General features: G+C 44.3%; 1 protein-coding gene across 4 annotated transcripts in view; it reads left to right on the top strand.

Moving 5' to 3' along the window:
- The window catches only part of ZFAT (zinc finger and AT-hook domain containing), a 225,937-nt gene that overhangs the window by 53,862 nt on the left and 144,609 nt on the right, over window positions 1–27,466 (top strand). For 2 of the 4 annotated variants that reach the window (XM_003933686.4, XM_074387175.1), the window contains exon 3: window positions 8,706–8,957. The exons of 1 other annotated variant lie outside the window; for it this stretch is intronic. In XM_003933686.4, the coding sequence (XP_003933735.1) occupies window positions 8,706–8,957 (252 nt within the window). Of the gene's footprint in view, window positions 1–1,280; window positions 6,992–8,705; window positions 8,958–27,466 lie in introns of those variants that run through there. One more of the 4 variants, XM_074387174.1, reaches the window with a different exon arrangement.

Raw genomic sequence — 27,466 nt, 5'->3', positions numbered from 1 at the left:
AATTCACCAGTGAAACAATCTGATCCTGGGCTTTTCTTTGTTGGGAGATTTTGATTACTGTTTCAGTCTTCTTACTTGTTATTGGTCTATTCAGATTTTCTATTCATTTATGATCAAGTCTTGGTAGGTTGTATGAGTCTAGGGATTTACCAGTTTTTTTTCTAGATTATCTAGTTGGTTGGCATATAATCGTTGATAAAATCTCTTATGATCATTTGTATTTCTGTGGCATCATTTATAATGTATCCTTTTTATTTATAGTTTAATTCATTTGTGGCCTCTCTTTTATTTCTTGATTAGTCTAAGGGTTTTTCAACTGTGTTTATCTTTTCAAAAGCAAGCTTTTAGTTTGTTGATTTTTAAAATTCTTTTTCTATTTTGTTTATTTCTGCTCCACTATATTGTTTCCTTCCATCTGCTAACTTTGGGCTTAGTTTGTTCATCTTTTTCTAATTCCTTGAGTTGTAAAATTATGTTGTTTAGTTGAGACTTTTCTTTTTTTTTCTAATGTAAGCAATAAACTTTCTTTTTGGAACTGCTTCTGCTGCATCCTGTAAGTTTTGGTATATTGTGTTTTTGTTTGGTTCATCTGAAAGTATTTCTAATTTCCCTTATGATTTCCTTTTCAGCCCCATTGGCTATTTAAGAGTACCATATGATTTTCATAAATTTTTGAATTTCCCAAATTTCTTTCTTTTTATTTCTAATTTAATTCCACATACTTGAATGATTTCAGTTCTTTTAAATTTACAGAGGCTTGACTTACGGCCTAACATGTGGTCTGTTTTGGGGAATTTTTCATGTGCACTTGAGAATACTTTGCATTTTTTTCTTGCTAGGTGGCATATTCACTATATGTATTAGAATGTGTTGGTTTATAGGGTTGTTCACATATATTTCCTGGCTGATGCCCAGATTTTATAATTGAGGAATATGTGGCTTAGAGACTCAGAGGAGTTAAAATAACAAACTCAAGATTACCTATTTAGTAAGTGAGAGAAAAGGATTTAGGCCCAGCTGGTTTGATGTTATTTGCATGCTATTATGTAGTCCAGGAATTATCAAATTCTGATTATTGAGCCTACTTTTATAAATTATTTTTTCTTTATTATATAATTTATTTTTCACTTAAATTATTCTTGAATATATTTTCTCTTTCTTGTTATGTATACTAAACACCTTTTGTCTGTGTAGTTTAATTTTAAAAAGTATTAATTCCTTAGTTAAATTCAGCCTCTTTAACATGACAACATTTTTTTAAAAGGTCATTATGAGCTTCAAGTCTTTTTCTCTTTGTGAAAATTCATAAAATTTGAGGCTTGTAGAGGCTTAGTTTCTCTCTAATGATTTTCATTCAGGTTTAACCTTCACAATTCATTTTAAGTAGAGAGATACTTGAAATGGTTTAATTAAACCTTTAACTGAGTAGTAATTGATTTATTGTTTTAGTCTCTCATTATAACATGAAGGCACTGAAATCCTCTGGTTTATTTTATAGCCTTTTAATCTTTTTTGCTCATGTAGGAAGTGGTCTGCAGAAAGATCTTTAATTTTCCTCCTCTTTTCCTCATCAAACTTCTGGCTGTGATCCAACAATAAATTTCCTAATGGACCAAGCTCATTCCCTCGTGTGTGTGTGTGTGTGTGTGCGTGCATGTGAGTCTGTGATCATATCTGTGTGTGTGTATATGGGTGTGCTTGTGAGGGCACATGTATGTGTATATGGGTGTGTTTGTGTGTACATGTGTGTGATTGTGTATATATGCATGTTTGAATGTGCACGTGTGTGTGATTATGTATTAGATGGTGTGTGAATGTGCATATGTGTGACACTGTATATGGGGCATATGTGAGTGTGCATTTGTGTGATTGCATATCTGGACGCATTGTGAGTGTACGTGTGTGTGATTGTGAAGATGGGCATGTTTGTAAGTGTGCTGTGTGTGGTTGTGGGCACATGTGTAAGTGCATGTGTGTGTATGAGATTGTGTATATGGTACATTTGTGACTGCACATGTGCATTTTGGTTGTGTACATGGGCATGTGAGTGAGTGTGCACGTGAGTGTGTGGTTATGTGTATGGGTGCTTGTGTGTGCATGATTGTGTATATGGATACCTGTGTGAGTGTGCATGTGTATGATTTTGTATATGGGTGTGTGTGAGCATGTGTGTCTGAGACTGTGTGTGTGCTCATGCATTTGTTTATCCTGATGGAGGCTAGGGCAGTTGAGGAAGAATGTACATGGGTCTCCTGTGAGCCTTGTTTTGGCTCTTCCATTTTCTCTCTCATTTCAGACCCTCTGTAGAAACTCTTCCCTTCTTCTTACCTTTCCTTTCCTCTCCCCTCCCCCTTTCCATCTCTTTAGTCATTAATTGTTTGTTGTGTGCCTGCTGTATGTCTGGGTGCTGTGTTAGGTGCTGGGGCTGCAGGAGGGGCCCACAGGCTGTTGACTGTGGCCCCCTGGCTGGTGAATGGCAAATAGGCAAAAAGGCAGTTTCAGTGCAGCAGGGTGAGTGCTTCTGCACGGTTAAGTTCAGGCTGCTGACACTTCCTCTAATGTGAGGATCAAAGGAGGCTTCCCAGGTGATGTCTGTGTTTAAATCTGTATGATGTCTCTTCCAGGCATTTTCCACGAATCAGGTCATTCTGAGTGCCTGTAGGAACTTTGAGCCCTCTAATCTGCCCTGGTCAGCAGCACAGTGTAGTGGAAATGGCACACGCCTTGGAACCGGACTTAGACTCTGTTCCTGGAGCGTTCACGTGATTGCTGAGGCCTCGGCTGGCACATAGGGACCTTTGTGCAGATTTCAAAAGGTGCCCCCATTCTGGGGGGATGAGTTAGTAACAGGAGATCCTTCTGGGTGAACAAACATAAAACGTTCTCAGGGCTGATGCAGTGGGTGCTGGAGCACATAGCTTGGCTAGTGGAATTTGGCCCTGGTGAACCTCCAGTCACCCCCTTACACAGGGTACAGCCTGCACCACAGCCTTGAGGCTCTGCTCTGGGCTTAGGCAAGTGGCATGGCCCCTCCAGGCTGTGACTTTTGTCGTCTGTCAATGAGAGATAAGATACTGGCCTTTTTCATAGGTTCTGAGACAAGTGCATGTTCATAAGTGATGCCTTAGTCTATCATGACTGCCGGATACACATTATACCCTCCTGTTCCTTATATCCATGTACTTTTGGGTCACACTGAAGCTTGTCACTGCATGAGACTATCATCCTTTTCCTGCAGAACTTAGTGAAGAAGTCAGTGTGTCATTTCTGTGCTTAGATATTAATTGAACTGTCCAAAGGACTTGCTATGACATGGGTATGAAGTTCACTGACTTTTAGGCAAACAGGCCTGGATTCAAGTCCTGGCCCTGCCATTTATTAATTCCCTGAACTTGGAGCAAATTAGTTAATCTTCTTAAGCCTCAGTGACCTCGATTATATCAGGGATATTATACTAATACCTCCCTTGGGGATTAAATGAGGACATGCATGTGAAGTGCTTAGCATGGTGCCTGAGATGTATGTGCTTAATAATTATTAGTTACATGGCATTTCCACGATACGGCTGGTAAAGAAGCTACAAGGAGCAGGCTTGAGATGCCTTCAGCCTCCCTGGTGCCTGGGATTGCGGAACAGGGTGAAGTGTCCCTGCAAAGGGGATGTTGTATTCCTCATAAACCTAAAAGGCTTGTGTTCCTTATTTATGATAAATAATTCATTGTCTCCCCTATTGCTTCCTGAGCTTTGGAAGTAAATATCAGAGAGATTGACTGTCAGGGCCTAAAAATGTTAGTCTTTCAGGATTTTCCAAAATTCTCAAGTTGGTGTGACTAGAGATTGAGCTGCCCTGTGTGAGTTCTGGGAGGCTGGCCGTATCCAGGCTTTTAGGCATAATAAAATTTGTGTGCCTTTAATTCTGTATTGGATTTCCTGGTGTGAGAGCTATTTTAAAATGAACTTAAGGAAAAAATGCATATTGAGTCAGAATAAACGAGAGTGCATGTACATCAGGAATCACATTATCTAACTGTGGACTGGCTGGGAGGATCATAGTTTCTTAAAAGAGATATTCTAAGTCGGAATCTTAATGACTCTGGCCATAATATTAAACAGTTGCCATTCATCAGTTACCTCCTGAATTCTGGCTCAGCATTGCAATGGATTACTTTTATCAGTAGCGACTCTATAAAATAGAGGCAGTTTTGTGTATATTTTTCACATTGGAAACTGAGGCTGAGGAGAGATTTGATCCCAGGTGGATCCTGCTCCAAGCCAGCATTCTCTGCAGAGCACAGATTGTCTCTATTAATGTGTCTAGAGCTGACCATTTCTTATCCGTGCCTCAGGGGTATATGATTCCGTAGAAGCATTTTTGACTGGGGATAAGGAAACCCAGTTCCAGTTCTGCATGCTCAGCAGCTGGCCCTGGAAAACATGCCAAGCCACTTGAACCGTTTGTGCTGCTTGTTTCTTTTCCTACTGAGGACATTCTGTTGGCTACATCCATCTCTTAAGGTTTTTATGAGGATAAAATGAGATAATAGCTGGGAAAGTGCAAACGTGAGTGATGCACAAATAAAGGGCTTACGCTATTAAATTTTCGATAATGTTGGGTTATTTTTTGCATTAATGCTCATGTTGTGTTTTGATTGAATTAGAGATCTTTTGGCTGATTCTCTGCCCCTTGCCAGTTTTTGGCCTTGGATCTGCAAGTGTGATTTTCTGACAAAGAGGAAGTTGTCCTGAAACTGTGGATTTAGTGCAGGGTTAAGAGGCACTGTGGCTCAGCCCTTTCTTCCTGTTGGAACCTTGGGATACAGGAAATGGTTTCTTCTCCAGATGTTTCTTGTCCTGTCATCAAACAGTGGATCAGTTTGTACTTATTAATTGTATCTACTCGAGCTCTGTTCAAGACCCTGTGGACCCAAGAATTAAAAGGCCAGCTCAGACATCAGGGTTTGTAATGAAAGGTGGGGAAAGATAGAAACACTTAGGGAGTGGTATGGGCGCATACACACCCCACATGTGTGTGGCTCGCACTGTAATTCCAATCAAGCTGTGGGAATGGTCATCCTGCTCACTTAGCTGGGAACGCCTCATGGAGGAGGCACTGAGGTCTTAACTGGACCTGACATGTCAGGATTTGAACTGGGGCTTCGTGTCTGATTGGTGCTGAAGGAGGTGGTCACAGGTGGGGAGAATAGTACAGGTAAGTGAAAGGAGACAGGGATTTTCTGTGTATATTTGGAGAGGTCTAGAAAATTGCCCTCAGCAGTCAAGGGCAGGAAGGGAGGAAGGAGGAGGTGGAGGCACTCTGTGTGTGTATGGTATGTGTTTCTCAATACGTTAGGGTTGGATCACGTGCAAAAAGACCTAGAAGGCCAGGCCTGAGAGTTGAGGGCAAAGTCATTCAGAATGATGGAAGGTTCTAGAGTAAATGAATGACAGATTAGGGATGGAGGCAGAGAAAGCCCAGAGCAGGAGTCTGGAATCTGGACACCATGTGCAGGCATCTGGGTGGCGAGATTGCTGTGTGAACAGAGAGGGGATTTACTGGAGAGACATCTTTAGGGCAAAGTCCATAGAGTTCAGTGACAGATTAATTAAAGGAATTCAGAGGGAGGAAGAGGAATTAAAGCTAACTGCACTGAAATGTTTTGATTTAGAGGTTACATGATTTTCCTTGCCCAGTTCCAAGATTCTTAGCTCTGCCATAAAATGTGGGTAGTTGACAGCAGCAACTCATTTTCAGAGCTTAAATTATTCAAGTTCATTTATGAATATTTCATTTTTAGCCGGCTAATTGGTCTTGAGGCTCTGAATTATGGATGCAGCAAGCTGGAAGACTAGTTTTGTCACCACTGTGTTTGAGGTTTTCCAAAGCTTTCAGGCCGATTTTATTTATTCCTTGCCGTGGAATTAATTGTGCATTGCTCATCAGTTTAATTCACCCAGATTTGCTGGCTGCCTGCCGGGCAGGGCATCAGGTTAGGTGCTGAGGGGGATAAAGAGTAATCAGGACAGGGACTCTGCCTTCGAGGAGTCTCCAGTCTGGGGGAAGGGGAACTCGTGATGGCTGCTGTACTGCATGCTGCGCTATGCTCGGACGAGTGCGAACACTACGGCTCTGTGTGCTCCATTGTGTCTGTGTGGAGAGAACACTGGGTACCCGCGACACTAAGTTTGCCAGACTCAAGGGCACAGTTCTCCTCAACACGACCAAGTCCGCCCAAGACTCATGATACCAGCCACAAGTTTTGGGGGATCTCTCGGACCACCCTTTCTTCTTTCTTACTACTACAGATTTGGAAGTTCCCTGTGGCCTCCCTCAGCTTTGATAATTTGCTAGGACAACTCACAGAACTCAGGAAAGCCCTGTCCTCATGATTATAATTTGATTATACTCAAAGGACGCAAATCAGAGAGCCAGTTAAGGGAAGAGAGGTATGTGGGCAAAGTCGCAGACTGGGAAGGTTTCCTGATGTGGAGCTTTTGGTCCCTCCTGAGCAAAGCTACCTCTCTCCTAGCTACAATGTAGGCCAGCACTCGGGAGTATTTCTGATCCGGGGAGCTCACTGGAGCTTTGGTATCCCAAGTTTTTACTAGGACCCCATGACACACTGCTCACATGCTGCATTTTAGTCCCTGTCTCTCCTGCAGGTTCTGACTGATGCCTTTAATTTTCCCAAGTCCCCATCATAAATCCCATTATTTGTCTAGTGGCCAAAGTCCCTGGGCAAACAAAGATGCTCCTATCAGGAGGGACATCTGGGGGCCTAGAAATAACCTCCTTGTAGCCAAGGGCAAAGGCCAGACTTCTCTTTGGGTAAAGTTAATTCTTCACTACACAACGGCATCCTGGTAGAGCATTTCAGAGGAGTGGCTTGTGTCTGCGGGATGGCAGAGTCTGTCACTGGGGTTAGACCTGGGCCACAGATTTCAGTCAACTGTTAGGCACCCTGTTTCTGGAATTCCACTGACGTGACATGAGGTGGGTGTTTTATAGCCTCTGTTAATTCTGCTTCTCTGATATTAATTGCTGCTTCAGTAGGTTGTGCAAGTACACATTGGTGTGAAGAATAATAAGGAGAGAAGTTTTAAAGAGTCTGAGGAAAATGATTTGTTCTCACTCTGTACCATCTATTTCTTCCCTCTCTTCTCTTGTGTACGTGGACTGATTCTCCTGGAAACACAGCCTTTGTTCTCCTTGTTTAAATCTGGGGAAGGCTCCCAGGACCTGTGTCCCTTGTTTTATCTGGTTTGCCCTCCTGTCATTAAGTACCTTGTCGTCCCTTGTGCTCCCCTCCCCACCATGCCCCAGAGAGACAGAGTGAAGGCAGGAATCTCGCTGGCTGCTGTGGTGCAGGGCCCTGGTTTGGATCTTTCAGCCGAGGCTGACCCACTCAGCAGTGGCATTGTAGTTCAGTCGAAGCTCTGTTCCAGCAACGGCCCTCCTTTCCCAGCAAATCTCTTGCCTCATTCATGCCCGGTCTCCCTAAGGTCTTGGGAACGCCATACCAAGGCAGGCTCCTTTGTCCAGATTCTCTGTGGTCGGGCTGTTGTGTTCCTGCAGACTCTGCCCCAGACTGTCCTGCCCATCTCTGCTCCCCTCTGCCCCTGTGGCCTCTCTCTCTGATTTGTGAGCACAAGTGACTTACTTAACCTGTCCTCATGGCAGTAGCAGTAAAGTGGCTGGAGTCTTACTGTGCAGAGCCACAGCTTTAGAGAGAGCAGGAAGGGACCTGAGAGACATCCTGATGCTGCAGATGCATGTGTACTCAAGATGGTGTGAGAATCTAGGACTCCTTTCTCTGCCTTAATGCTCAGGTTCAAAGAGGGTTGCTGAAATGTCACACCTTCGCCAGACAGATGGCTGGCATTGGAGATGTTAGCTAGGCTGCTGGGTCTCTGGTTGGCCTTGCTCAGGGACATCACTCAAGTCTCATCTTTGAAGACCATAACCCTCCACCTTCACACAATGGGATGAAATGCTTTCCTCCCTGCCCTGCCCATCCCTCTTAATTCCTACCTTCATTCCAGAGATGAATGCCTTAAAAATTAACACTAATTGAGAAGAAATACAAGTTGTAAAATGATTTTAAACTTTCTCTAAAGCAGCTGTGATCATGCCATTGAAAATCACTAGGTCGCTAGGAAACTGTAAAAATATTGTTATTGTTCTTAGTCCTATAATTTATGGCTTTAGATTGTAATTACTTTTTTTTCTTGCTGGGACAATTTGACTCTAACAATTATGACTCCTTGAAATAATCTGAATAGTTGTGTAACTCATTAAAGGCATGACAAGCTCAGAAGCCTTTGAGAACCCTTTGGAAAGAAGTCCCTAAGCAGTTTCTGAGAACTGGATTTCAGTGGAAGCAGTGCTTCACAAGGGGCAGGATTAAATAGGGAGTTGACAGCTACAACTTCAAATCCTCCCAGCATTGTTGAAGAAGGATGTACAGAGATGCTGATAAACTGATTGCCTTGAATCAGAACATTAGAAAATTGTTTACCCACTGGTACACAGATGCAATGATATTAGTACCAAAGATAATTGTTTGCACTGTTAATTTGAATCACCTCAAATTTTTCATTTTTAATAAAATACGAAACCTGAACACAGCCTCACACTTGGAGGGTGAACGTGAGCCCTGCACTGCTATCTCACGTGACTCCACTGTGCCTTCTTGTTTCCTCGGTAGAGTTTTTGGTCATGAAGAGGAAGAGAGGCAGGCCTAAGGGGTCCACGAAGAAGCCCAGCACTGAAGAGGAACTGGCAGAAAACATCGTGAGTCCAACGGAGGACAGCCCGCTGGCTCTGGAGGAAGGGAACAGCCTGCCTCCAAGCAGCCTGGAGTGCAGCAAGTGCTGTCGAAAGTTCTCCAACACGCGCCAGCTGCGGAAGCACATCTGCATTATCGTGCTGAATTTGGGTGAGGAGGAAGGAGAAGCAGGTAAATGCTGCCAAAGGGCTGTACGTGTCAATTTCCTATGAAGAGGTGTATCTGCTAATACCAGGTTTCACTGGGTTGGTTATTACTTGGAAATAGCGTATATTTATTCAGGTCTCACCCATCTGGAAAAGTGCTTATTTTCCTGATGATGACTGACTATTGCTGTAGGTAATCTTTGAAGTGATGTGTCTTCTGGGATTTGATGCCCATGGCATGCAGGTCAGGGGGCTGCTTTGCTAGATGCTTTGAGGGCTGCAGGGATGGTAAAACGCAGCTTCTACCTTTGCTGAGCCTCTGTTCTGGGAAAGAAGACAAGGTTTTAAATGCATCGTGTTAATGGGTAACAAATTGCCAGCAGGAGAAAGCATTCTGATGGAAAGTCAGGAACGAAGCTGGTGTCACAGTTTGGGTGGCATTGAGTTAAAGGAAGGAGGGACGTCTTAGTGGATGGATGGGGCCATGTGGGCTGAAGTGTGGAGATGAGGATCCTCAGGGCTCCTGTGAGGGACCTTGATTGGCCGGCAGTGGCTGAGGACTAGATTTTGGTGGGCGTCCTTGAGGAAAATAAAGACTATCGGGTGCTTCCTTCAGATATGTTCTTGACTAGGCTTCAGCTCTGAAGCAGCTTCTGAAAGAGGCTGTAATGCAGATGAATGTGAGCAGAGAATGAAGTCACTGTGGGGTAGCTTGTCTGCAGATGACCTTCGCAGGAAGAATGAGATAGCAAGGCTGTACCAGAGCGGCGAGGGCCTCTGCTGTGGTTTCTGTTGTTGGGTCCTTGTGCCATTTTTAAAGCCTTCAAACTGTAAACCGTGTTAAGTTCTCTCTGTTTTGTTTTGTGCTAAGCGTGTTATGCGGTTCTCATTAAGAACATAGGCTCTGGGTTGTGGCCGTCTGGGCTTGTATCCCAGCTTCAGCGCTTATTAACTTTATTTTGCCTCAGTTTCCTCATCTGTAAAATCGGAATAAAAGCAGTACTGTCTCCTATGGTTACTTTGAAGATGAAATGAGATAGGACTTGTAAAATACTTATGGCAGTACCTGCTGTATCAAAAGCTCCGAGTAAATGCCAGCTATTACAGGGAACCGCTCATAGCCACATGGATCCAGTACTGCTGTCATCCTTCCTGCTTCATGGATAAGGGTGTTTAGACCCTGAGAGAGTGAGTGATTTGTCTAGGGTCCTTTAGTTAGTAAGAGGACCTGGCCTTTGAACTCAGGCCATCCTATTCTGAACCCCTATTCTTAAATTCTTCACTATAAATGCCTCCCTACAATGTGCAAGACTCTTGGTTTGCAAAATCCTATCATAGTTCGAATGAATTACTGAGTAATGCATCGACAAATATTTATGGAACATCTAGGTTGGTGGCCAAGGCTCATTGCCAACATCTATACAAGTTGTAGAAAATACCAGACACTGTTCCCTCTCATTAAGAACTCTCAAGGCAATGATGTAAAACCTTGCGGGGTTGCACAGGCTCATGAAAATAACCCATGAGGATCAAAGGAGGTGGAGCTGTCCCTAGATGGAGCCTGAGTAATTGCCGTGTGAGAGCCGTAGGCCATGAATGCTGTCATTTCAGAATAATCCGCATCATGTTTCAGAACCTAAAGTCCTTTTGGGAAATAAAGACAATTTTAGAAATGAGATGGCTGAAAGAGGAAGGATTAGGATGGACCTCCCCTGAACCTGAAGTTCTGATTTCCAGTGATTTGTTAATCACCGGATTTGGGTTATGGAGTCTTTCCGCCACCCTCTTGTGCGTGCATGCACACTCTCTTGCTATCTCTCTCTTTCTCTCTCTCCTCCACCCCGTCTTCCCCCCACCCCATCTCTCTCTCTGTCTCACATGTACACACATGCACGCCCCCTATTTTGGCACAGCTAGGTGATGGTGTTGCATTTTAATCAGTTTTAGCTGTCGAGGCAGCTCTGCTGTTTGTAGTTTCTGCACTGCCTGAGTCCTTCAGAGATTCTCTCTGGTCATTTTGTTCTGTCTTCTCGAGAATCCCTTTTTGTCTGTGTCTTTACAGGGTTTTTCTTGTCAGGCTTCCTCTGAGACACTCCTGGATTTTCTGCATAATTATGACTAGAAATCAAAGACTTTGCTCTTTTGCAACACCAAATTTTTCTGCTTCTCATTCCTCCAGACCTCAGGTTGAGCTCTGAGTTTGAGGCTCACCATCAACAGCACAGACCCTGGAGGCTCAGAACTTTATTTGGATCTGTGTCTGTTTCCCAGTCTGTACTGCTGTGAGGGTCAGCTCTCTGAAACAGGGGTCCCCAACCCCTGGCTGCAGGCTGGTACTGGTCTGTGGCCTGTTAAGAAGCCAGCTGTACAGCAGGAGGTGAGTGGTTGGGCAGCGAGCATTACTACCCGTGCTCTGCCTCCTGTCAGATCAGCTGCGGCATTAGCTTCTCACAGGAGCATGAGCCCTATTGTAAACTGCGCATGCAAGGGAGCTAGGTTGCAATGGTCCTTATGAGACTCTAATGCCTGGTGATCTGAGGTGGGGCGGTTTCATCTTGAGAAAATGTGGGAGCCCACTGCTCTAAAACACCATGCCTTAGTGCCTCCCCATCACAGCAGCGTGCAGAGCCATCCCCTGCATGTTCAAGGCTCCACCAAAACCGTCTTTCCACGTGGCATCGTTTTTCAGTGCTATAAAGTATTCTGTTGTTTGTACCGACCAGGTTACAATTGATGAAAACTTAAGTTTTCATCAATTTTTCACTGTTGTAAATATTGCTTTAATAACTATTCCTATATGGGGTGTGTATGTGTTAGTATATATACATGTTGGTAGACTTGTGTTATGATTTTTGTAGGATAAATTTCTAGAAGCAGATTGTTGGGTTGGAAAGTGTATTAATATTGCCAAATTTCTCCCCAGAAAGCTCACGTCAACTTAGATTCCAAAGTGTCTGAGAATGCCTGTTGGATATTATCTCTTTTGTTTGTTTTAGTTTTTAATACCTGTAATGAAACGGAAAATACTAAGAAAGTAAAAATATTCCAAAATTTCACTACCTGGGGACAATGACTGCTACACTTTCTGAAAAAGAGAAGGCCCTCCTCCATTCTGTGTTTACTCATATGTATTTTTCAGAACTGAGACAATACATAATATTCTGTGATCTTTTTTCACTCACTAATGTGGCAGATAAATTTTTCATGATAATATTTTTTATTTAACAAGCTGTTTTCTAGCGTTTTTTCCCTAGCATTCTCAGTGTTTTACAACTGAATAGCCACTTTAATTCTCATGGTAAATTAAGAGGTAGGCACCGTTTTTTTTTTTTTTTTTTTTTTTGGAGACAGAGTTTTGCCCTTATTGGCCAGGCTGGAGTGCAATGGTGCATTCTTGGCTCATTGCAATCTCTGCCTCCCAGATTCAAGTGATTCTTCTGCCTCAGCCTCTCGAGTAGCTGGGATTACAGGCATCTGCCACCACACCCAGCTAATTTTTTGTATTTTTAGTAGAGACAGGGTTTCATCACATTGGCCAGGCCGGTCTCGAACTCCCGACCTCAGGTGATCCACCCATCTCAGCCTCCCGAAGTATTGGGATTACAGGCATGAGCCACTGTGGCTGGTCAAGGTAGGCACTATTGTTATTCCCATTTCATAGAAGAAGAAACTAAGGCACAGATAGTTTCAGCCCATAAGTGGTGGAGTTGGTTGTGAACCAGGTGGGCTGGCCCCAGGGTCTGTGCTTTTGACTGCTTTCCTGTGTGGTCTTATCCAAAACAGTGTTGCTTGTTGTCATTTTAAAAGGCTGTACAGCATTTCTTCATAAGCATGGGCATACATCATTTTACTTCATTGGTCTCTACTTGATGGGCTTTTAAAATGGTTTTAAAATTTTCTCTCTGAAATTCCAAAAAAACCCACTATTCAGGTGAACAGTCCTGAGCATGCGTTTTAAGTTTTTTATTATTTTTAGCACTTGCGCCATTGTTGTCTTAAATAAATGACTAATAATTTAATGCTTGTTAATTTTTTAACGAGCTGTTTTTTTACTGCTTTTTGCCTTGCAGTTGCTGTTTCTCAGTATTTTATAGCTAATCTCTTTTAAATTTTCATAGCAGCTTAAGAGGTAGGCACTACTGTTATTCCTATTCTATAGAAGAGGGAACTGAGGGACAGATCGTTTCAGCAGTGTGCTTGGATAGATCACATAGTCTGTAAGTGTGTCTTTTAGTTTTTTTTGTAGCTTTGCTTTTTTTTCTTTGGCATTAGTAAAATGCAAATAGGGCATATGTTACATTTTGACACGCATATATATTGTCAGACTGCCCTGTAGAATGTGCATATCAATTATTTTTCCATCATGGGCTATGTCCTCAGATCACCTGTATCCTTTTTATCCTGGGTTGTGTCAGCCCCTATCCTTACCAGTCTTTTTTGTGAATAGTTCACTTTAATTGTTTTAATTTGCCCCTCTTTGGTCACTAGTACATTATATCTGTTACCTAGTTATTAGTTATTTGTGTTTTTTGTGTGATCGGAGAATTCCTTTTTTATGCACTTATACCTTTGAATTATCATATATGCTGAAAATATTTTCTCCAATTTGTCATTTGTCTTTTAATTTTCTTTGTAGCATTGCTTTTTTTCCTTTTGAATTTTGCTGGAGTTTTAAATTTCAGTATTGTTACCGCTGTTTGTATGGTATTGTCAAATGTATCTTTTATGTTTTTTGCCCTTTTTATTGTAGTTTACAAAATTTACCTCACATCCCCCTCAATTTAAAAGAATATGCTTCTATTTCTCTGTTATCTGTATGGTTTTATTTTATGCATATTTTTGATTTATTTGGACATTGTATTTTTGTTTTCTGTAAGTTGTGAAGTAAGGCAGCTCTATAGTTGACTTTTTAACAACGTGGGGTTTAAAGGCACCATCCCACCATCAACAGTTATATTCAAGTATAACTTTTGACTCTCTACAAACTTAACTACTAATAGCCTATTGTTGATTAGAAGCCTTACCAATAGTTGATTAACACATATTTGATATGTTATATGTATTGTATACTATTTCCTTATAATAAACTAAGCTAGAGAAATGAAATGTTATTAAGAAAGTCATAAGGAAGAGAGAATGTATTAACTCTTCATTAAGTGGAAGTGAGTCATCATAAAAATCTTCATCCTTATTCTCCTTGTGTTGAGTAGGCTGAAGAGGAAGAGGAGGGGTTGGTCTTTCTGGAGGGGTGGGAGAGATGGAAGAAATTCCTGTATAAGTTCACCCTTGCAGTTCAAACTCATATTGTTCAAGGGTCAACTGTATATATTTGACCAATAAATATAGGCAAAGGAATTACCTTGATAAATATAATTCAGTAGATAAGATTATCTTAAATAATTATTTTAAATAAATAGAATTCAGTAGATAAAAAATTTGAAGTCGTAGAGTGCATGGAGAAAATACAAATCTGGCAGTTCAAAGTCTCAAAAACCCCTTGGAAAATAAGACTTTGTGTTTTGAAATAATTGTGGATCACAGGATGCTGCAAAGTTAATACAGAAGAGTCCCATGTGTCCCTCACCCTGTCTTCCCCCAGTGGCTTCCCTTACACAACCAAAGCATGGTATCAGAATCAGGACTTGGGCCTTAGAGTGTGTGTGGATTGCTGCCAATTTGCCACTGACATGCGTGGCCTGTGCTTACCGCCAGGAGGTGGAACTGCTCTGTAGCCACAGGGCCATGCACCCTGTCCCTCGATTGTCACCCTCGCCTGGCAACTGCCAACCATTCTCCAATTGTGTGATTTTGTCATTTTGGGAATGCTGTGTTAAAGGGACTCACACAGTATGTGACCTTTTGAGATTGGCTTAAAAAACTCCCCTTTTAGACCTAGGTTCTAATTTTATGACAGAGGAACTGAGGTGCAGAAGTGATGATGATGTGGTCACATGACTCATCGGGGGCTGGTTGGGGCGGGACCCATGTTGTCTCCCCACTCCTGCTCCATTGCTGGTTCACTGCATCATCCGTGCTGTAAGACTGCTCTCATTTCTACCTCGTGGATGGAGCTTTTCTTCAGTTTAGCATACCTCTGTCAGATTTTTCTCTAACCTTATAAGCAATGGAAGTGGCACCCTGTGTGGATTCCTGATGCTTATTTTCTACTCTGTAATAATTAGGCAGTCTCTTCAGCAACGGCAGACAGACAGGGTCCTTTCTAATCAGATTATTGGCTCCCTCCAGGAATAGCTGTAGAGAAAATGGCCTCATATACCATTGATTTGAATGACCTAAATGGACTTTAATTTAACAAATACCAAATGGAAAGGTAGACACTCTGGTGTTTTTCCCCTTCTGGACACTGTCGAAGCTCTAAAATATACAGAAATGACCTTATGCCCAGCTGCCTTGTGGCTGGCACCCATGCCATTGCACCGTGTTCCCTAGTTTGCCAAGCACAATATTACAGTTTGGAAAATTCTCCAGTAATTGTTTTAATACGTTTTCTGTCAAGTGCAGTCTAGTGACATTTCAAACAACTCACCTTGGCTCTATAGCTTGTTAAAACAATTAAAAGAAAACAAAACAAGCGTTTTTCTTACCCTGAACCTTTGCAAGTTAAAATAACACTTTCGATATGTATTCAGCATTTATTTTATTCTGAATTTGACTGGTAAAAGAAACCAGGAAAAGAATTTTTTTCCCCCTGCAGTTATGTAGAACAGTTGGTGTTTTGAAAATGTTTTGCAGCCTACCGAAATCAATATGTCAAATTTATAAAAGTGACTTCTGAACTTTTCTAAGCTTGTTATTTCTGGGGTCATTTTATGCAAGGAGAGTTGTGAAAATTTCCTCTTATTCTTGTTAAATTCTTCCTATCAAAAGACAAGACATTCATTTCATGCTCTTACTTAAGATGCACCTGTAATCTTCATCATGATTTTTATTACACTGTTCCAGGTCTCTGCCTTCTACTGTATTTGTGTTAGCAAAACAGCTGGCTTGATAAATACCTGCCATGGCTGAAAATGGTTTTGAGTTAGTCATGTTTGAAAATTTGCAGGTGGAAATGTCAGTTTCTGAACATCCCGCTTTTCTTTGTGGAAAGATGGATAGTGATAATGTCTGTTTCTTTTTGCTGCCTGTAAACCCTCATTTTTTCCTCTGTACTAACTAGGTGAGTGGGAGCCCAGTTGTCTCCAGCTATGCCTGGGCTTGGGCATACTTGGGAGTGTGGCTTCTGCGTGGCCCCGTTCCTGCCGCTGCTCCTGCCTGCCTGCTCTGTGAGCGGCCCGTTTCCTGCGTATCATGTTGCTGTCCCTGATTAAGAAGAGACGTGGTTACACCTGATATCAGAGCTACCCTGAGTGACAGTGGCTCAATATTCTTGGCCTTGCCTGCCTTTTGGTGTTGCAGGTCCTCAGGGGCTCTGCTCATTCAGGGACACGCTGGAGTGAGCAGCCACCATCTTGAATGTGGCTGGTCATGGTACAGGAAGAAAGGGAAGAGAGCCCTGGGTGGTTTCATCTTGGCTCAAAGAGCATCTGTCACTTCTTCTCTGCACAGTTCACTTGCCAGTGTATCGGTCCATTTTCACACTGCTGTAAATAACTACTTGAGACTGGATAAGTTATGAAGAAAAGAGGTTTAATCGATTCATGGTTCTGTGGGCTTAACAGGAAAGCATGACTGGGAGGTCTCAGGAAACTTACATGGCAGAAGTGAAGGGGAAGCAAGGACCTTCTTCATATGGTGGCAGGAGAGAGAGAGAGAGAGAGAGAGAGAGAGAATGAGTGTGTGTGAATGAAGGGTGAGGTGTCTCACACTTTTAAACTATCAGATCTCACGAGAACTCACTCACCATCATGAGAACAGCAAGGAGGAAATCCACCCCCATGATCCAGTCACCTCCCAGCAGGCCCCTCCTCCAATTCAACATGGGATTTGGGCGAGGGCACAAATCCAAACCATATCAGCCAGCAGGGATCACATGGCCCCACCTAACCTCAAGGAGTCAAGAAGTGCAGTTCTGCTTTGTTTTTGGGGTAGGGGAGCCCTGGAAATGCTTGGTGACCATCACTGGTGATGGCCACATGGTTCTTATCCATTTCCCTGATTCTCCCACCAGCTGCGTTCTCATATTGCAAATATCTTCCTTACCCATGTTTCAGTTTAGGTGTCCCCAGGTGATTTAAGTTATGCAGCGTGTTCAATCCTAAACTCAACTAGCTCCCAACTGATGTCCTCCTCTACTTCATCTTGGTGACTGGCCCCGCTGTTCAGCCAGAAGCATCCCTGTCACATCCCGACACTTACCATGGTCGATTGAATCTGCTGAATATCTCAGTCCTTCCCCCATCCCTGCTCTTGTCCTTGTGGCTCCATCACCTTTTCTGTGGACTCTTGTGACAGCTCCACTCTGCCGGTCTACTCCAATTCATGCTCTGTGTACACCAGTCATTTGCAGATATTCTGGGGGATTTATCCCCAATAAATATTTATTTAGTAATAAGTTGGATTTTTAAGATGTAATAAGCATCTATAGAGTTCTTACTATGGGCCTGCCTCTCTTCTGGGTGTCTTACAAATATTAATTCATTTCCTCTTCATAAAAGTCCTATGAGGTAGTTACTGTTTTTATTCCCATTTTATGGAGGAGGAAACTGGGGCACGCATCCTATCCAGTGTCACACTGTAGTAAGTGGTAGACTGGGGTTGTGGACTCAGGCCTTTTGGCTCAGATACACAGACTGCTGTATTAATATGCCTTAGGTTTTATAATACACACATAAATGGTAAGTTTCAAAAGGATGAGCTCAGAAAGGTAAAGAGGAGTTCTTCTATTTTATCCCCAAATTTCAGTGGATTTTCTTAGATGTCCCCTGGCTGTACGCCTGTCACCTTCCATCTTGTCTCCACAGCGTTAAGTATCTTTATGACATATGAACCCGTCTTATCCTTACTGTGAAGGTACCCCTCCATGACACCCACTGCTGTTCAGGGACAGTCTAAGTTCCTTAAGAACCTGCTCTGTCACTTAGGACCTAGCGTTGTCCGCTCTGCACCTTGACTTCTTACCCTCTCCCACTTCGCCCACCTCTGGATCAACAGTGAACTTCTGAAAGTCCTCAGTGTCCTGTGCTCTTAGCGTCTCTTGTACATGTCATTATTTTTGCTTAGAATGTCTGTTTGCCCTTTTCCCTCTGCATATGCTTAACCTTCAATGATCCTGGCACATGCACAGGCCCCCTGAGCCAGCGGGGCCCCATCCTGTCATCTGTCCCTTCTCTGTGGAATACCTCAGTCCTCTCCTGTGCCAGTGATTCCTGCTCATCTTCAAGTCACAGCCTTATTTCCCCTTTCCAGGCCCACCTCCAGAGTCCGCTCTCTTGTGCTCAGCTTCCCAGCAGACCCGGGCTTCTTTTGCTGGTTTGTGTGTTTGTCTCCCCGTCAGCTGATAATTGCAAAGGCAGGAGCCCACACTTGCACCATGGCCTGGTTCCCTGTGGAAGGAATTGGGACATATCTCTCTTTTCTTCACTGAAGTCCAGGGCCAAACTCTAGTCCGTGGTGGATTTGTCACAAACAGACCAAGTAACTTGTTCTGTGTGGGTGTGTCATTTCCTGGCTCTGTCTCCAGCATTCAGGACAGTGCTGGGCACACAGCAAGGGCTCAGTAAATATCTTTTGAATGAAAAATGCCAATTCTCATAGAACAGGCACAAGAACTGTACAGTGTCTAATGGGTATGAAACTCAAAATTAATTATTTTATACCTTCCATTTGTATTTCTCTGTGGAGGGGGCCCAGTGATTTGGGTGAGGCCCCAGGTACGTACGTGTTGCTGGCTGACTGGCTGCCATCCATACTTGCTCCCGAGCATTTTTGAATCTACAGCTGCTTTAGTTCTTTTTCTTCCTTCTCTCCTGCTTTTCACATTTTGACTTCAGCTATCAGTTTATTTGCCTGTATTTAGGCGTTCGCTCGTAGCTGCCCCTCCCTTGCTCTTGCTGGTCATGGACGGATCTCACCCTGTCCTGAGACTGCTTCATCTTGGGCCACTGCCTCTGTATGCCATTGACCCCCACTGATCTTACGGATTCTTTTGTGCAGGCAGAGCTTTATTCCTGGAAAGCCCCCTCCACCCTCTAAGCCAGCTAATGAATTCTGTCTCATTCCTTATGACGTGTCCAATACCTGCAGTGTAGGCAGTCCTGGCAAACATCTGCCTGGTGAAAGTACCTGTGTATGACCTTTATTACTCCAGTAGCTTCTTATACTTTACATAGTTCAGATAAAAAACTCAGATAAATGACAGTAAGCTACATTATCAGAGTTGTTTAGAAAAGGAAGAAACTGTGAGCCCTAGAGCCATGAGCCCATGGGGAGCTGCAGCGTCCCCAGAGGTGGGCCTGGGTGAGCAAACTTCAATGTAAATCAGGCTGCTGGGCTTTACATAGTTGTGTTTACACACCTTTAAACTTCCCTGAGGCCATCTCCTCCAGACCTTCTCAGAGATCCGTGGAATCCCAAATCTTGGGTCAGGAGGGATTGTGAACTTCACCTACCCCAGTTTGGTTCCCCAGTGATTCTGCTTCCTCTTCTGTGTGACCATCTGTCTCCGCTGCTGTGTGGGGCACTGTTTCTCCGCTCTGATTCAACCACCAGGTCAGCGCCATTCTTTTTAGATGAAGATGCTGAGGCTCTGCTAGGTGAAGGAAGTTGCCTAAGCCCAGCTAGTGAGTACCTGCTGGAACAGGGATTCTGGTCCAGGACCCTTGCTCAGGGCCTTTCGCAGAATCCCACCCCAGCAGAATCATGAAAGGAATACTTTCTTCTTCAGCATCTTGGAGGTCATCCTGGGGCTGCTGGCTCTCAGGGACTATGTGGTAGGCTGGTGTCTGGAAGCAAAAGGAATGGCCTCATCCTAGAGTTGCTGTCTGAAATTCAGTGATTCTCAGTGTGGAGGATCCACGACTGATGTAGTGTGAGGCAGTCAACGGCACAGGGGGCCTTTGCTGTAATTAACAACCTCATTATTGTGAAGACTGTGCCTGAGACTTGAGAAGCACTGGAATGCATGGCCCATGACCGTGCCCTGCAGCCTGTAAATCTGGATGTATTGCTGGGGCTGGGGCGTCCAGTCTTGGAGACTGACTAAAGGCAAGGGCTGAGTGAGATTCCTGCAGTGGGCAGATTCTCCTCTCTTTTTCTGTCCTGCTTCCTGAGCTTGTAGTATTGTGGACACCAAGTCGGACTTTGGGGATTGAAGTTGAGTAAGACAAGTCTCTTGCCTCGAGCAGCTGAGTGTCTGGGGAGGAGGACAGTGATGTGAATGGATAACAGAATATGATGGGGAGGTGAGCCACATGCAGAGGGAGCTGGGCAGGACCAAGCATCTGCTGGAGCACCTCCTGTAAGGCTTCCTGGAGGAGGAGGTGGCCCTGAACCCCATCTCTGAGGATGACTTGGCACTGGGGGAGGAGGTGGAGAAGGAGATGGGATAGGCATTTCTCTCGTGATGATCCATGCAGGAGCCTAGAGATAGGGGAATGCGGGCACATGTGAAGAGGTCTGGGATGATCACTGCAGTTAGTATATAAGGCGGCCATGGATAACCTGTGAGACAAAGGCCTCGTGCCCTTCACAGGTTTATTTTCCTGGCAGTTTCTCTTTATTGAGAAGAGCACATGCTGGAAGCAGGTGCCTGGCTGTTCTTCTCCTGTAGTAAGAGCGATAGGAGGATGTGAGAAAGCCTGAGGGAAGAGGGCGAGGAAGAGCAGTGCACATTCAGCAGGTTCGAATCAGTGTGGGTATAATAAGTGCTTTAAACCGCTTTATTAGCAGGGTGAAATGAATTTGTGGCAGAGTCCCAGAATATAATCCCTTATCAGTCTGCTCTTCTGACAGCTGTTCTGGGCTTTTATTAATGTGGCTGATAACACTTTACTCTCCAGGGTATTCTGAGATTTAATTAGTTCTTGGGCAATTTAGAATTGGTACTTTAGAATATTAGTGCAGTGTTAATTATAAATGAATGCATATGAACTAATTCCTACAAATGTGTGATTGCATTTACATTCAGCTCTTTAGTTGCCTGCTTCCAGTTCAACATGCTTTGAGTTATAAGTTGAATGTAAGATACTCCATTCTGTGGGGAGTTCAAGGGTAAGAAATGCAGACACAAATCTTGCACTAAGAATAGGACTGGAAAACACAGCAGGACTCTTCCTAAAGAAACACTTCTAGAAGAGATGAAATGGCAAATGAAGAACAGGAAGATTTTGAGGTAAAAGGAACTTACTTGAGAGATTTTGTATCAAATGGGCCTTGTTTTTCTTAGTAAGATTTGAGCAGCTCATCAGAGTTAAGGCTGTGTGTGTGTGTGTGTGTGTGTGTATACGTCTGTGTGTGTGTGCACGCGCACGCGCATGCACATGCGCACGTGTCTGCACATTAGGGGCTGAGAAGAATTGGAACTTTTTGAACCCTCCTGTGGGTAATTCATGAATGCATCAGAAGCATTGAGCACCTACTGTTTGTGTACCAAGCATGTAGTGTTTGCTCACTGCAGGAGGTCGCACGAACGTCTGTGCAGTAGTTTCCCAGAGTGTAGTGGGCTGGGCAGATGACTTCAGCGCTCTGGGGTGGTGAGGAACAGCTGGTAGGGCCTACACAGGGTCTTGGGGGAGCTCACAGAAGGGGCTTCTGTAGTAGCCTGGAGAGCAGGTGATGTGGGTGCTTTCTGGTGGCTCGCTGGGGCAGAGAGTTGAAGGCTGCATAGGTGGTGAGCTCTGAGGATTGGGGCTGGGGGTAGAGGAGGGCAAGTTGAAGAGAAGAGGAGGGGAGGGGAGTACCACCCCGGCAAGAGGAAATAGCATTTGCTCAGGCACAGAGGAGCTGCTGGCCACACAGAGAAGGCTGATGCTGTGATCCTGGGGAGGATTCTGTGGCATCTGGATCCAGCAGCAGGAGTCGAAATAAGAGGACACATTGTAGAGATGTCAAGGAAGTGGAGTTCATAGGACCTGGTAGAGTTCACAGAGGACAGCTGCTAGGTTTTGGCTGGGAGCCAGGGTGAATCATGGCTTCCCTGCCAACCTCGAGACCCCACAGCAGATGCAGATTTGGAGGAAAGAGGGTGAGTTAGTTGTGGCCACACATTGATCTGAGGACTGCAGGATGTCAAAGAGGGCATGCTGCCCTGCAGGGAGTCTAGCATGAGGTCTCAGCAGAGGAGGGGCATGAGTAGATGAGCCATCAGGGAAACTGGGTGGAAGCAGAAGGACAAGCCACCAAGGGCAACCTTCTGAGGCACCCGCAGAGCAGTATCCAGGGATGGAGAGCAGGGAAGATTGCCTTGAAGGAGGAAGAGGGTGGGTTGAGGATGGTGAGTGATGCAGGGAGTTCATCACTGGGGTGAAGCTGGGGTAAAGACTCCACTGACTGGGGTGTGCCTCATTGCTAACTTGAGCGGGAGCAGTGTCAGTAGAAGGGGGTCAGTGGGAGGTGCTTGTAGTGGGAGGGCATGAAGATGGGACTGGAGAGAGGAGTCATCCAGAGATGACCAAGAGGATGGCCTGGGGCAGCCATCAGGATGCCAACAGGGGGCAGATGGCACACTCAAATGGGTGACTTGAGAAGCTAAGGAAGAGACTCTTTGTAAAGGTGTGTTCATGTCTAGGTACGGCATCAAGTCATGGTGTGGGAGTGAGGGCAGCTGGAACAGCAGGGTAAAGACACAAGAGGAGAGAAAAGTCACCAGAACACCGATGGAGAGAGAGCTGTGGCTTTTAGTAGAAGATGAAGTCGGTCTGTGATGAGCTGGCAGGGAGGTAGCCTGGAGAATAAATGCCCAGCCCCGACTCTCCCCTTCCCTTTCATCTCCTGCTGGTGCCTCCAATGGTCAAACCCAGTTGGAGGCCACAGAGCAGTAGGCCCCACTGTGTGGTCCTTACTAGTCAGCCTTGGGAGATGGGTGGAGAAGTGGGAGGGGTGACCTGGAAGGGCAAGTGGGGCCTCTCGAGAACTTTAGGGGACTCTGGATGCTTGTTCATTACCTGCCTTTAAAAGTGTTCTTTGGGAGGCCAAGGCGGGCAGATCATGAGGTCAGGAGATTGAGACTGTCCTGGCTAACTCAGTGAAACCCCATCTAGTAAACATATAAAAATTTAGCCAGGCATGGTGGCATGTGCCTGTAGTCCCAGCTATTTGGGAGGCTGAGGCAGGAGAATCGCTTGAACCCTGGAGGTGGAGGTTGCAGCTAGCCAAGATCATGCCACTGCACTCCGGTCTAGGTGATAGAGCGAGACTCTGTCTCAAAGAGAAAAAAAAAAGGTGGATACACTTGGGTCTCTGCTCCTCAAGTAATGGTCCCCTCCAGTTTACTTCAGAACATCTCACTCCCTGCAGGGGTGCTAGACCCTGCCCTGGGAGGAAGGGCTTCAACAGCGTGGGACAGGCACACCTGTTCACCAAGATCTGCTTCCCTCTGTAAGGTTTGTATTCCACGTTGTGCAGTGTCATCGCTTTTGCAAATGCTGTCTTTTCCGAAGGAAATGAAATATAAAGCATTATGTTAACGTGCTAGGGTTGAAGAGCAGTTCTGCACAGTAAAAGTTAGAGTTCTTAGAACATCAGCAACTGGGAAAATACACAAAGCTAGGTGGTAGGGGGAGAAAGGGGCTCAGATGCAGCTCATGATTAATACAAACTGAAAGAAACCAGAAAGAAGCTATCATCCAAACCTCAGGCCTGAGTTGGACTTTCATGTATATTTTCGGGCCTGAAGTCAACAGACTGCTGTGCAGCAAATGTTTCCAGAAGGCCTACTGTGTGTGCTCATCATGCGAGAAGGTTCTGTCTCTGTTCCCTCATGTGAATCTTCCAGTGACTCATTCTGCAGATGTGGATAAGTTTAGAGTGCTCCAAACAACCAGCTGAAAGGCAGAGCCTGGATCTTAGCTGAGACGCCTTCAACTCCAAAGCTTGTGTTTTTCACCATGAGTTCTTGAAACAGTGACTTTTTGTTAAAGCCGTATTTCACGTAGTACACTGTACCTCTTAATTCAGTGTTTTTTTGTTTTTTTTTTGAGATGGAATTTTCGCTCTTATTACCCAGGCTGGAGTGCAATGGCACGATCTCGGCTCACCGCAACCTCCGCCTCCTGGGTTCAAGCAATTCTCCTGCCTCAGCCTCCTGAGTAGCTGGGACTACAGGCACGCGCTACCATACCCAGCCAATTTTTTTTTTTGTATTTTTAGTAGAGACGGGGTTTCACCATGTTGACCAGGATGGTCTCGATCTCTTGACCTCGTGATCCACCCACCTCGGCCTCCCAAAATGCTGGGACTACAGGCTTGAGCCACCACGCCCGGCCCCAATTCAGTGGTTTTAATGTGTTTCTAGAGCTCTTCAGAGATGCTTAGTGGCTGAGGCTGGAGGGATACTGAGGACAGGTATGGGAGGCTGACAGGGGAGGCTGGCAGGGAGCCCATCCACTTTCATCTCAGGGTGGTTGTACCTTTTATAGAGTATTTATGTTGAAATTGTACATAATTCAATACAAATTAATACAATAATTAATACAATATTAATACAATACAATACAATATTAATACAATACAAATTAATACATAATAACACAAATTGTACATTTATGTTGAAAGGTACAACCATCTCAGGGTGGTTGTACCTTTTATAGAGTATTTATGTTGAAAAGAGCAGGAAAATGGGCCTGCTAGTTAAAACAGTTTGAAAACTACCATCCCAGTGTGCTGACAATCACAGTTGAATTCAGACAGTGAGGCCGTATTATGGAAAGCTTGATGGACAAGGGGGGACTTCTGCTAAGGGCCTTGTTTTCTGGAAGAGCATATTTATAAGAGCCTTGGACAAAAAAGTGAACCATAAAAAGATTGGTTAAAAAGATATGCTGTGTACATAATAGTAGAGTTACAGGTGCTAGTTAATGCTCATGAAAGTGCTTTGCAAACTGTCATGTGCCACTCAGAAGATATTATTATTGTTACAGTATTAATAGTATAGTTTATCTTCCTTCTGTGATATTGGCTAAAGGGAAAATATCAGACAGGCATAGACTACTGTTAGAAGTTTCCATTTAAACCCACTGTTGCTGATGGAATTAATGCTGGCCTGCCTTCCTGTGATCTGGCTTACCCAGGGGAGGGCCACTGGGGTTTGACATCATCTAGTGTGCTCTTCCTCTTAAGCATCTCAGACAGATTTCAGCTATTGATCTCACTAAAATTACATTCTATTTGCTCTTGGCTAAAGGGTCTTTATTAGAGCTCAGTGAAGATATTTTTAAACATGTAATACAATTTAAAAACAAAATACTACCTTAGAATTAATTGTGTAATTAAGACATGTACATGTAGAAGCAGGATATTTGAAGAGGATACATTTTGAAAGCGGCATCTAGAGGGCTTGGAGTTTGACCTGGGTCACTCCAGCAGGCCCTGCACCCCCTGGGGTTCCCTTCAGTGTCCTTATTTTCCATATTAGGATGTGTTTTTTATTAAAAGACATCTGCTTGCCAGCTATTCTTTGTCAAGCACCCTGCCTAGGCCCAGGGACTCAACTAGGTTTTCTCTGAAACAAGGATTAGTAAATTATCCAAAATTTCCCATCAGCATCAGCCAGGGGGCTTGGATTTCAGCTGAAGGTCTCTGACCCTGCTGTATCCTGCCATCTCAGAAGAATGACTTTTAGCAGCCGTGTTTATTGCCAGAAGGTTCAGTCCATCTCAGTGCAAGGGAGATAGACATCTACTTGTTGAACAGAACTCTGGCTTTCTTCAATTCCCAATAATTGCCTCTTCATAGCACAGAGAATCAACACAGAGCCGGAAGAGCTGGGCATGCCATTGACAATCCAACAGGGGACTTTAAAAGCCTGGGCCTGGATGCCAGGCCGGAGCAGCAGTCTGTCACACCCGGGAGCCAGCTGTGTAGTTGACTGTGCAGCATGTCTTCTGGGGCTGGAGTGGGGCCTTTCATCTGCATGGAGTGATTAGGAGCAAATGGCCCCTTGCTATGTATGGGCACTTGGCTGAGGCTGCACAAATGCCAGCTTTCCTTCGTCTACCTCAGCCTTCAGCACGGCTGGGCCCAAGCCCCCTGCCCCCCACTCCTCCCCATCAGAGAGAGGTGGGCGAGGAGGAACGGAGCAGTGTTTGAGTGCTGTGGTGCCTGAGCTGCCCGTAAGCCGAACACCTCTGCCTGTGGCGAAAGCAAAAATGACGTTCATGGAAACTACTTATAGGTCCACCAGCCAGGCCCCTTTGTTCTCCCCAGCACCTTAACACAGTATTACACTTTGCCATTTGACCGTCACCTCATCCCATTGTGGAGTCAGCTATTCAGTTGGTTCCTCTCTGTTCTCTGTCTAAACTTCTGCTCCTGCGCAGCATCAAAGGCAGGAGGGGTCATAGGAAGCCCTCACCTTGCAGTCTGCTGGACTTTGATGGGATGCTGGGTGTGCCACTCATGGGGACAGTGTCCAGGCTCAGTCTCCTCTTCTCCTCACTGAGCTGCGGATTCCTTATCTTTATAAGGGACTTGGGAGCAGTCCTGCTTCACTAGGATGGTGAAGACTGAGGGAGACAGTGGCATGTGCAGCGTCCTGAGTGACCGGCAAGAGGCCTTCGCTTGCTATTTGTTTAGTGACTGGATGACTATACTACTTTGTGAGGTTGGAGGTCCTTCCTCTCTTTCCCCACTTTACTGAGTGTCTGTGATGTTTTGGGCACTGCGGAAGACTTCCAGTGAAATAGGCTAAGTCCTGCCAGGCCTTACTGAACTCACACTCAACTAGGGAAGACAGACAAGAAAGAAGTAAACAAATACATAAACAAACCACTCACAATAACTGTCCTCATCAGCAGGGACTGTTTGTGTGAGATGGTTTGCTAGATCAGAACTTGGAGCACCAGATCCCAGTGGCAGGGGGTCTGCAATTGCAATGGTCTGACTTTTTGACTTACGGGTTTTCAGCTTTACTATGGTGCGAAAGTGACATGCATTTAGTAGAAACCGTACTTTGAATTATAAATGTTGATCTTTTATTTTTATTTCTATTTTGTATTACTATATAATTTGTATTTTTGTTATTATAAAATAGGCTTTGTGTTAAATGATTTTGTCCAAATATAGGCTAACATAAGTGTTCTGAGCCCATTTAAGGTAGGATAGGCTAAGCAATGATACTTGGCAGGTTAGATGTTTTAAGTGCATTTTTGACTTAATGACATTTTTGACATAGGATGGATTTATTGGAATGTAACTCTCATCGTAAGTTGAGGAACATCCCTATTTAACAACACAAACTTTTCCTACTTCCCAAAGGCCTGCATTCTGCCATACTCAGGTAAAATGATTACCTTCTAACATACTGTGTAAATTAGTTATTATGTTTTAAACTGATTATCTCTTTCCCCGCTAGTGTGTAAACTTCAGTGGGCAGGGCTTTCTCTCTGTTTTGTACACTAAGATATTACAAATGCTAGA

Source organism: Saimiri boliviensis, chromosome 15, assembly GCF_048565385.1.
Source record: "Saimiri boliviensis isolate mSaiBol1 chromosome 15, mSaiBol1.pri, whole genome shotgun sequence".
Taxonomy (NCBI): Eukaryota; Metazoa; Chordata; class Mammalia; order Primates; family Cebidae; genus Saimiri; species Saimiri boliviensis.
The sequence above is the reverse complement of the archived record's forward strand: the minus strand, read 5'-3'. Positions and strand labels throughout refer to the sequence as shown.